Source organism: Brassica napus, chromosome C5, assembly GCF_020379485.1.
Source record: "Brassica napus cultivar Da-Ae chromosome C5, Da-Ae, whole genome shotgun sequence".
Classification (NCBI taxonomy): domain Eukaryota; kingdom Viridiplantae; phylum Streptophyta; class Magnoliopsida; order Brassicales; family Brassicaceae; genus Brassica; species Brassica napus.
The window spans coordinates 52,244,445-52,256,675 of record NC_063448.1 but is presented as its reverse complement, the minus strand read 5'-3'; the positions used below and the strand labels follow the sequence as shown (position 1 = coordinate 52,256,675).

The window sequence follows — 12,231 nt, the reverse complement described above, 5'->3', positions numbered from 1 at the left end:
TTAATTAATTATAGTTTCATAATATATTACATTTCGAAAAGTGTTTATAAGTTGGGTTATTAACGATTTTAAATTTGTTTATATATTGCAGGGATTGGTTTATTTTTCCGTGACCTTTGCTCGAGAACTTTGCAAAAAAATCGCTTAAAAAAACTTAAACAAAATATTGTTTTGATACTATGCAATTTGGAAAAGATCTTTCCACCATCTTTTTTTGACGTGATGGAGCACTTGACTATACATCTCCCATATGAAGCTGAACTAGGAGGCCCCGTGCAATATAGGTGGATGTATCTTTTCGAAAGATATTTTAAGAAGTTGAAAGCGAACGCAACGAACAAAAGCCATGCAGCAGGGTCGATAGTTGAAGCATATATCAATGCTGAGATTGCTTATTTCTCAGAACACTACTTCGCTGACAGTATACAAACGAAATCGAGGTAAATGTTATAAATAGTTACATGTTCGCCTTTTCATGTGTATTTATATGTTTTCTTCTAAAATGTGGATCTATTGTCCTAATATGGTAGGTTTACAAGATTTGAAGTAGGTGAAGTCCCTGTATATCATGTTGAAGGAGTACCAGATATATTTATTCAGGTAGGTCGTCCAAGCGGGGAAATGCAAGAAATTTGGCTTTCCGAAAAAGATTATCTATGCGCACATGCTTATGTTTTGCGAAATTGTGATTATTTTCAGCCATTTGAGAGGTATATATAATTTGAAAAATTAAATCCATACCTTATATTTCTCACACTAATCTAACAAATGCATACCTTCTCATATTTTAATTTTGTTGCTCTAATATAGCATGTTCGAAGATTTTCTTTCTGTAAAATATCCAGACCTTTCTGAAAGAGATCTCTCCACGAAGAGAGCTGAGGAATATCATATATGGGTGAAAGATTATGTACGTCTCAGTTATACTATTATAATACTTAATTTTACATAGTGTTAATCTTGTGTATATATATTTACAGGTTACTCACTGGAGCGAAACACATCCTTTTCCTGCTTGGGTTAAAGAGTTTGTACAAGGACCCGTGAATAAAGCCAAAACCTGGCCAATTTATTTCACTCGAGGTTTTCTGTTTCATACCCAAACGCATGGTGAGGGACGAAAGACTTGCAACTATGGAGTATGTGCTAAAGGAGAGAGTTATACAAATGCAGCTGATGAATCTCAGTACTATGGGATCTTAACATATATCATACAAATCAAGTACGAGGGTATAGTCGATTTGAAAATCACACTTTTTAAGTGTAAGTGGTATGACCCTGTTATTGGTAGAGGCACTCGGCGGAAAAATGGCGGAATAGTGGATGTTCTCTCATCGAGAAAATACTACAAATATGATCCATTTATTCTAGGTACGTTTGTATATATATACTTATTGTTTATATTTTTATTAACTATATTTATTTTTGTTTAACAGCATCTCAAGTAGATCAAGTTTGTTATATTCCATATCCATATGTAAGAAAACCGAAGCAGTCTTGGCTCAATGTTCTAAAAGTGAATCCGAGGAGAATCATTTTTGGAGAATATGAAGACAAAGATCCGGTGACTTTGCAACAAGAAAACGATGATGCTGTTTTGATGACCACAGTTGAAGACCTTGAAGTCGACCATTTGGTACATGCTCCTGGAGAACCGATCAATATTGATTTCGATGTGGCAGATGCAGAACCTAATGATGAATTCCGTTGTAATTTATCATCTTCAGATGATGATGAAGATGAACCGTACTAAGTTATTTTCAAATTTATTTGCAAATTTAACGACTGATTACCTACTTATTACCGACTATTAAGCCAAAAATTCGGTTTTGCCTCCAAAAAATTATTGAACCGCGAAAATATTTGGTTATAATTTGATATTGAATTTCAATTTAATTTTCATTTTAAAAAATGGTGACTGAATTCCGACTGATTGGCGACTGACGATCTAAACCGGGAAAACCTAAAATTTTTAGACTTAAAGCCCGCGTTAACAAAGCCCAAAATTTTATTTCATCTCTTCTAATTTCGCGGAAGAAGAAACAGAACCAACAAAAAAACCCTAATCTCACTCTCAATCTAGAGCCACTCTCTCACGATCTCAATCTCCATCTCCATCTCGATCTCGATCTCAATCTCTCCCACAGATCTCGACGGCCACTCTCTCCCACCGGTCTCGATCTCGATCTCTCCCACCGAGCTCGATCTCGATCTCTCCCACTGGTCACAATCTCGATCTCTCCCGCCGATCCCGATCTCTCCAGCATCTGTCTCCGAAGATGGGTGGAAAGAGGAAGCGAAATACCGTCAAACCCAACTCCTCTCGGGTTACACAACGCCCAGCTACTTTACCAGCTCAGTATGACTTCATACCGAGGGATCCATCTCCGTCGATCCCACCCGTTCTCCCTAAGAACAAACCTCTCCCTAAGAACAAACCTCTCCCTAAGAACAATCCTCTCCCATTTGTTCGCGATTATCCTCCTCCGAGAAAGCTGTTTCCGGAAACGAACTTCCCACCTTCTCAATCAGCTCCGTCGCCTCTCACTCCAGCTGCTGCGAAGTCTCAACCTCAACAGCGACAAACTCACTCGACTGAACGTATGAACAAACTTCCTCCAAGTCAACCGGCTCCAGTTCGAGCATCTCAATCGCCTCGCAGTTCTGAAGCACAAAATTCTCGTTTTCCAGATGAGGAGGAGGAGGAGGATATGTCCGATGTAGAGGCTCCGGTTCAACCTAATCTCGCCTCTGACCATATGGATCTTTTGAACTCCCTCCTAAACCAGCCAGGTCGAGCGAAGAACACAATTGTCCTGTCTCGCAACCTTGAGCATGGAACCACATGGTATTTTGTCTTCCTTTCTTACAATTGTTGATGATTCAGGAATATAGATTTGTTGATGATTCTTTGATGATTCATTGCTTATTGGTTATTAATCAGTTATGTTCTTTGCTTGTTTTCTTTTAGAAATTTAATTTAAAAATTTGTATTGATGATAATTATATGTTTGTAGGTTTGGGTATGACAAGTCGAGCTTGTCTAGAAAGATTACCAAGATTTTAAAGAACAAGTTTAATAAGCCTTTCTACAGGTGGACTCGTGTGCCTAGAGACAGACAAGAACGCTACTTTCTGGAATTTGCCGTAAGTTTCTCTGTCTCTTCTCTGTTTTTTGAACAAGTTTATTACACACTGTTTTTTTAATTCTTTGGTTTTTGATGGCTAACTAGTATCTTCTATGTTCATTTATAGAAAACTCACACATGGGATCCATCATTGACTGGTGTTGTGCAAGAACATTTCGAGGCCATTGCTCTTCTACGAATGAAAGACATGGTCAGCGAAGTAAGGACATCTCGGCAGCAGCCTAATTGGATAGGCGACACACTCTGGAAACTAATGACCGACTATTGGGACACTGACGCTGCGGTTGCAAAGAGTGCTACAGCATAAGCATCTAGAATGTCTGACCGTCAAGGTCTTGGCTTTCACACACATAACTCTGGCCAGAAGTCTTATATGCAGCTCCACCAAGAGATGGTGAGTCCCTACTTCTTATCTGTTCATTGTGATAAGTCTGTTTGGTTTTTAAACATTTTATACTGATCTTTTCTTCCATTTTACTTCAGGTTGTTGAATGGGGAAGACCAGTGAGCTTTGGTGAAGTATTCATCAGAGCTCATACAAAGTCAGATGGAACCTTTAGTGATTTCAAAGCTAAACAAGTTATTGAGGCTTTCAAGAAGCAAAAAGAAGCTAAGTTGGCCACCCTTGAGACTGATGATCACACCGAGACTGGGCAGCATCCACCACTATCAATAGAAGAGGAGAATGAGCTGTTTATTCAGGTTGGGTTTCTTACTCAACATTTTCTTTTTTGCATTCATAATAGTCTCTCACTTGTTATTGATATAGTCTTGCTTGTTATTGCTTGTTATAGGCCACTTTCACCAATGACGGGGGGCAAATTTATGGCCTTGGAAGCTTGAAGAACCAACTTAATGAAGTGGCATATGACCCAAGAAGCTTGTCCTCTTTCATCCAAATGCAACAGCAACTTGAAGAAGCTCAACGCCAAATCAAAGAACAAGCTGCTCTTCTTGCAAAGGCTGAGGAAGATCGTGCCCAAGCTGCTGCTGCTGCGGCAATGGTTGAGGAAGAGCGTTCCAGAGTTATAGCTACTCAGCAAGCTACGATCGATGAGTTGTTAATGGTTCGGAAGTACATCGCCACCACAGACCAGAGATTCTTGGACTTCATCTCCAAAGAAACAGCTTCATCTGATCCCCATCATGTTTAGGTCTTTCCCTTCTCCTATGTGAAAAACTACCTTTTGGATGTGTGAAACTTGTAAACTCTTTGGAGTTCTTTCTGTTTGAAACTTGAATACTCCTAAGTTATGGAGTTCTTTTGTTTGTGTATGGTACATGTATTTAAAACTTTTATGATTTCAAAATCGTTTTTAGTAGTACTAATAGCAGATTTAAATAACAAATCATGGACAAGAAAAACAATACACCAAAATCATATATTTAACAGCCAAAAAAATATGGTAATTAGTCGCGTATCAGTCGCTAAATCAGTCGTATATTTTAAGCATTTCAGTCGTGATTCGGTAGCAGTAATATACCGACTGTTTTCCTACAGAGATAGTTAGTCACTAAGTCAGTCGTGTAATCAGTCGCTAAATGCAGTCGTTAAACTCAGTCGTTAAATTCAGTCGCTAAACGCAGTCGTTAAATTCAGTCACTAAGCCGTCGTAGAATAGTCACTAAATAAGTCGTAAATCAGTCGCCATATGCCCTACTAATTACCGACTGAAGTTACGACTGATCATAATAGTCGTCAAACAGTCGCTAAATACCGACTGTTTTACGACTAAAATATTTAGCGACGAGGTATATTACGACGACTCTTATCAGTCGTCAATCAGTCGGAAATGACCATTTACCGACTGAATACCGACTAATACCGTAGTCGGAAACGACCTGTTTTCTTGTAGTGAACACTCCCCACGGCGGTGGTTGTGTCGTGACAGATCCTGATGATGGTCCATAGTCTCCCGCAAACCTTGCTCCGAACAAGTTTCGCGGTTCCTCCATGACTCCCTTTCCAGATCCTTCTCCGTGATACACCTTTGGCTTGATCGGCTCGCCTGGGTTGGAGATCACACCGGAGGTAACCAGCCCTGCATCTCGCCGGACTTCCCCCCCCCCGATCTGATCGTCCTTCCTCAGGTCGAGCTTCTCAAAACCCATGGTGAGCAGCTTCATCATCTCGGTCATCTTCGCCTCCATTCGTTCCTCCAGCGTGGACAGCTTCCCCTCCATGGCGATCAAACGTTCATCGTCACGTTGGATCTGCTCCACCGCTTTGTCCTCAGGTTTCCTCGGTGCCATCGCAAACGTCCAGGTTCGTCTTGCTCTGATACCAAATTTGATATGACTAGTATGTAAAACTTAGACTTGTAGAAACTGCAATGTAATTCCTTCAAGAACAAGTAATACAACGTTCAGAGTTTTACTAAAGAAGTACTCTCTCTCCTCACAAAATGATCGACCTTCACACTCGATAACAAAATCTTATTCTCTCTTAACATATATAGAAAGCTTAAATGAATCTACACGTCACGTCTTCCCATGTATCCTCTCTCTCCAGGTTGTTACTAACGATCCTCCTCGCTAGATCTTTATTCCTTCTCACGTGTTGCTCTAGATCTTTTCCGAATCGATCACACGTGCGTTCCCTCCCTTCCTCTGACTTGGGCCTCTCCTGCGGTATTGGTAAACAATAGGCGGCCTACGGGCCTCATACATAACATTTTCAAACAAGAAGGCATTTTCCTCCAGAGCAAGCTTTGAAGGGCTTTCCAGTGTAGGACGCTTGTAAAAGTCAGACACCTGTTTAAGGAGAATTCATAAACGCCTGAGAACATGCAATGCAAACCTTTAACAAAGAGAGAAAAGTCATTTTCCTACCGAAGCAGGATTTGAGCCACTGACAAGTGTGGTGGATCAACTGTTTTAGCATGGCGAGCTTCTTATCCTTCTGAAAATCAACAAGAATGACTTCAATTCTGACACCTTCCTCTCCCAAAGCATGAAGCTCATTCGGAGTAGGTAGTCTATTATATAGTTCCTTTACTCTCTTGTCCTGCAGCCAAAAAAAAAAAATCACGTTAGAAGCAGCACCTTCCTAAATAAGAAAAATAAAAACTCACCGGAACAACTGAGTAGAAACCATTAGAAATGGGTTCACAAAGCATTCCAGTATCCCAAAGAAGCTGTTGTGATGCTGTTTCTCTCTCTCTCTCTCTTGAGTTCCACAAACAACGATGAACAAATCGTTCGGTTATATCGAAGGAAAGGTACAAACAGAGAAAGAATCGCTTCTGTGTCGTGCAATCCCTAGTGAATAAGAAAGGATCGAGAGATCATCGGGAGATTTTTTTTGACACGTGTACTCAAGACACGGTTCTTGCTTCCGGTTTAATAAGACCATGATTAACCCATAATTTTTAGAATGAGATTCTTAACTCATGATTTAACATTTTTTTGTTTTTTTGTTTTTTTTTTACACTTTTTGGTTAAAAACCGACTTTTATATCTCTTATTTAAAACCGATTTTTAACTTTTCTTAGTTAAAAACTAAAAAACGGTTCTTAACCGAACCCAAGTTACTCATACTCTTAGGTAAGGTTAAGAGAAGTTCCTTGTATTAATTACAATTTAAAAAAAAATATATTACAATAATGCTAAGAAATAGAGACCGAATTTAATCATACTCTAAAAGTTATTATGTAAACATAATAATAACATTATCTTATTCTAATACAATTTTGTAATTAAATTTTATTTTATTTCAAAAATTTGTGGCTAACAATCTTACACATCAAAGAAGAGTATTATGGGAATTTCTTGCAGACTGTATTTTAAGAACCTTTTCTATTTTCTTTTTATTATTGTAATTTTCTTTATTTCATAAGAATCCCATAAAAAATCTTCATTGGACATGCTCTTAATGTTCTTATTAGATTAAAATTAAAATTAAAACTAAAACAAAACATTATTACTCCTAATAAAATTAATCATCTTCTTGTTTTTTCGTTATAGTCTTTGCTTTGTACTTGGTGTCAAATGAAGCTTGCTAAGAAAACACCGTAATATTTCGAAACCTCCTTCCTGATAATCGTGTTCTGAGAGTTAATTTTGAATCGAACAAAAAGGATTGTGAAATCGGCAAATTCAAAGGTGTTCCACATCGTATTAACATACGTGAGGCTTGCATTGAAAGAACAACTTGGACATGCTTATTGCAACAAGGAGGTTTCACTTCAATTTTTAGAGCATGGTTAGGAAATGTAATTCCTCGATGTGGAGAGTAACGATCGTATATGTTGCCAAAGAGGTTGGAATTTACAAATCCGAAAATGCTGGTCCAGAATTGTTCGACCAGCACACAAAAATATTCAGGGCTAAGCAGATTGGGGATAAGTTATATATATATATCAGAGATGGCAATAATAGATCTGGACAGCGGGCCTAGTCTGTAAAGGACTGTCGCGGGACGGTATTGGGACGAGATTTTCTAGCTCCGTAAATTTGCGTGCTTCGCGGGACGGGTCTTTGCTGGACTAGACCATTTGCGGAATGGGCCGAAACTGGATCATGTGGGATTACATTTTTTTCTTCATTTTTTATTTTACCTGAAAAAAACGAGAAAAAAGTGAGAAGAAAGCGATTCTTGTGACTTTGTCCCCAGAAAACATAAGGAGTTCTGACAATGATGATTCGAACTCCGGTGATGATGATTCGAGCTCCGGCGACTCCAACTCCATCGATGACGATTCGAGCTCTGGTGGTGTTTTGATTTGGTTTTCTCTTTTTATTACACACAACTATGAATTGTTTTATTACAGTGTGATATTTTTTGTTTAAGTTGATTGGTTTTGTTTTCAGTACTGTGAAATTATGTTTTTCTTAAATTAAATTTGGTTAAAATGGTGTTGTTTAGGAGAAAAGTTAGTTGTATATCACATCACTTGTATAATTTGGTAAATTATTACAAATTATTACAACGACAATAATTCAATCAGATTCAAACTTAACAAAAGCTTATGCTGATAATAAAATAAGGATTTTAACTCAAGAACGCAAGCACAAACAAAGCTTTGTGGCATTGATTTTGATAAGGCTTTTAGTGAAACCTAATGAACTCTCTTCAACTCTTTTACATAACTCTTCTACTTGAACATTCATGAAAGAAGCTGTAGCAGGCGGTTTGATAAGGAGGTGTCCTACGGGACGGCCTGCGAAGGCCTATATATTCTGCGGTATGGGTTTGGGCTCGCATTTTGAAGACCACAGTCCGCGCGGGACAGGTCCGCTATGACCCGCTCGACGACTTACCTGCCGCGATACTGGATGGAACGGGATGGGTAAACCTGTTTGAAATCTCTGAGATATATGTTTTCATTTTGCTCTTGATATTGACATTTTGGCTTTGACATAAGGGGAAGTAGTAAAGTTAATATTAAAATATCAAAGGTTTGATTTTTTAATTTATTTTATAATTTTTTAATAAAGAAATAAGCGATCTATAAAGCAAAATAATTAGAGAATTCCCATATATATGTCTAAGAACTGTTTAAACAATTATCACTATATTCTTAAATGATATACATTGCACTAGTTAAGGTGCTGTGTGGTTTCTTAAATGGATATTTGAAAATCATGAATTGATATATATTGATATATATATATATATATATATATGTATATTTTACCTTCTTAATTCTTTTACAATACTTAAGGATGTTTTTGGCCGGAACAATACTTAAGTATATAATACTGAAAGTATGTACTAATGTGTATTGAATGGTATGTTGTGGTTGCATGCACTCCATGTTATCCAGTCGACTCTTACATAATCATTGGGAATAAACAATTATTGGCCACTATCGTTTTTAAGCTAATTATTAGCTACATCCAACAATGTAGAGTAGACTTTTTAGAAAATAACACAGCACCTAAATTCACATATTTATTGATTTCTTATTACTTAGTAATATTCTTTACGTGAAGTGGGTGCTCTTTCAGTTACAAAAAAAAAAAAAAAAAAAGTGGGTGCTCTTCACATCATGCAACATGAACAAATCGGCATATACTTCATAATACGTACACACGCCAACATGTATTAACTATATTACTATTATATATTAAAACTGTAGTTTATACACAAACCACAAGTTAGACTTTCAGTTCACAGTTGTTGGCACAAAATATCAGTAGTAAATAATTATGCGAATATGCATGAAAATTGTAAATTAATAATCAACCGACCAAACATAACACCCTATTCCATTCTTCTCACATAAATTCATAGTTGACAATATTAACTGAACTCACCGCATTTGAAAAATGTATATAACACACATCGTTGATGTTAGCATGCTGATTAATTTTCCACTTGATTGATATGGTCATTTTTCTTCTCATGAAATTACACGTTTTGGAATTTGTTTCAAACTAAGAGAATTGGTCATTGTCTAGTTATGCTTCCCCAGTTATTGTCTCAACTCTCAAGTCTGGTTTTATAAGTCGTCGTACTCTTACGACTTATTGGGTGGACTTTAGTTTTTTCTTTCGTAAGTCATTAGAAATTAAATAGAAGAGTATTTATGCGCTAAACCAACACGTGCAAAGAGATGCGTACGTAGACGTATAAGAAATATGCCAAAAATGAAAAAAAAATATATATATATGCCAAAAATATAAATAAACAAAACAAAATAAAAAGGAACAATATGGGAGTGGAGTAATGGTAGAGAGATAGGAAGGCAGAGCCGTAGGTTCCGTGAGAGCCAGGCTTGCACTCTCATTAATTTATACATTCGTTCACCATAAGTAACCTCTAAGCCTCTACTTCCATTTTATTTTAGTGTTTTTGGCTTATCATTTATATTTTCTCAACGATGGTAGAAGATCACATAAGAATATTCAAAACTAGTTTTGGTAAATATATAGCTCTGGTGTGAAACTTATAAGGGATATACAATATAGCATATGATTAGTTAAAATTGGATCGTTATTTGTATCAGTCACAAGAATGTTATATTGATCAGTTTCGGTAATTAACCGAAAGATGTTAGTCCGCTTCGTATTTGAAACATTGGTATTTAGATCTCTAACCACATGTTATTATCTTTTTAAGAAGCCACGTGATTCTTTAGGCATAACAGAACTAATCCAAGAATAGGTTGTTTATACAGAGTAAAAGAAAGCGATGTTGAAGAGACAAATAATACATTACTCAAGTTATTGTCTAAATTTACACATAAAAATTGTAATAGACAATAACAGAAGTACTAAAATTTAAGAGGTTGCTAAAAGACAAGTCCAACATATTCCACACACTTGAGAATGTGTTGTCTCCCTTTGACTCCTCTCCATAAATCACTCTCTATTTATGTATGCATCTCTCCAATCCACACACATACATCTCTCTCCCTTAACACACATAAACATCCTAGTTTATATATTTGTAATCCTCACCATCTCCATCTTCAAATTCAACTCTCTCTAATTCATCTTCTAGCTCTTCCCTCTTTAATTACTTTTTTGAATCTATTTATATAGCCAATGGAGACAGCAGAGGAGGCGATATCGGCAGCTAAAGAGCAAGCCTTGATCCTTAAAGGGAAGAGGACTAAGAGGCAGCGTCTGCAGTCCCCAATCCCTTTCTCTATCGTCCCTCCTATGTCTTCTCAAGAACCTGATGTGGAAGATGAGTCCACCAGTCTTGTTTCCAAGGAGAAGAGTCTCAATGATGAGATCAACACCAACAAGAATGATAACAACATGTTAAGCAATGGTGTGACATCTCCTGCCTCTTCATCTTCTAACAACAATGCAACATTAAAGACCGCCGCTGACGAGGAAGACCAAGACATGGCTAATTGTTTGATCCTCCTCGCCCAAGGTCACTATACCCCTCAACAACAACCACAACAAACAAGACAGTTTATGATGAGTTACCAAGAATCTGGTAATAACAATAACAATGCGTATAGATCTAGCAGCAGAAGGTTTCTCGAGACATCTAATGGGACCACGAGTGGAGGCAGAGCCGGTTACTATGTTTACCAATGCAAAACGTGTGACCGGACTTTTCCTTCTTTCCAAGCTCTTGGTGGCCATAGAGCCAGCCACAAGAAGCCTAAAGCCGCAGCGGGTCTTCACTCCGACCATGACCTCAAGAAGTCTATCTACAACGACGCCGTTTCTCTTCATCTCAACAACGTCCCCGCCGCAACTCCTAACAATAATAGTAGCCACAGGTCGCTTGTGGTGTACGGCAAAGCGAATAACAATAAAGTCCATGAATGTGGGATATGTGGAGCTGAGTTCACATCCGGACAAGCCTTAGGTGGTCACATGAGACGTCATAGAGGCGCAGTGGTGGCCTCAGCAGCATCCGCTTCCACCGCAACGGTTAGGGTTGCGGCCACTGCGGGTACAGCAAACACGGCTTTGTCATTATCACCTATGTCGTTTGACCAAATGTCGGTTCATCCGGTTCAGGCTCCGGTTAAGAGAGCGAGGAGCGCGGTTGTGTCGTTAGATTTGGATCTGAATCTACCTGCCTCGGAAGATGTGAATCGAGTCAACGGATTAAGCTTTGCTTCAAAGCAAGAACAGGAACAGGAACATGAACATGAACAAACACATCAGAGAGAAGAACAAAAAACTCTTGTTTTGTCTTCCGCTCCTACATTGGTGGATTGCCATTACTAAGTCAAATATTTGATACCAAAATTCGTTTATTAATTTTTTTGAAATTTTACGCAAAAATTGATGAACCATTTTTTAAGAAAATTACTGATTCCTTGCTTGTACAAGAATTGCAAGATTCCTTTTTTTGTTTACTTCGTTTCAAAAGAAAACCCTATCATTATACAAATGCGCATATGCATAAATGCTATGTAATTACATCTACGCTAATGTAAGATCTTTTGGTTGAACAATAAAACTAAAAATAATATACTCCACGGTAGAAAGTCATGCTACATTTAATATCTAATTTTATCATTTAAATTTTGGACCTACCAAAATTTTTTATTGGGCTATCAATAGTTGGATTTAAACAATAGATAATCCATTGGATTTATAGATAGTATAAATTAAATAAATATAATTTAATATTATAATACTATACCTCTATATGCTA

The 12,231-nt window shown here is 37.5% G+C and overlaps 1 protein-coding gene across 1 annotated transcript; it reads left to right on the top strand.

Moving 5' to 3' along the window:
• Nucleotides 1-8,916: 8,916 nt before the first annotated feature.
• Nucleotides 8,917-11,996, top strand: LOC106374959 (zinc finger protein ZAT5-like). The gene has a single exon (XM_013814873.3). It carries the CDS (start codon nt 10,644-10,646, stop codon nt 11,796-11,798), a length of 1,155 nt encoding a protein of 384 aa, XP_013670327.1. The 5' UTR covers nt 8,917-10,643; the 3' UTR covers nt 11,799-11,996.
• Nucleotides 11,997-12,231: the final 235 nt, after the last annotated feature.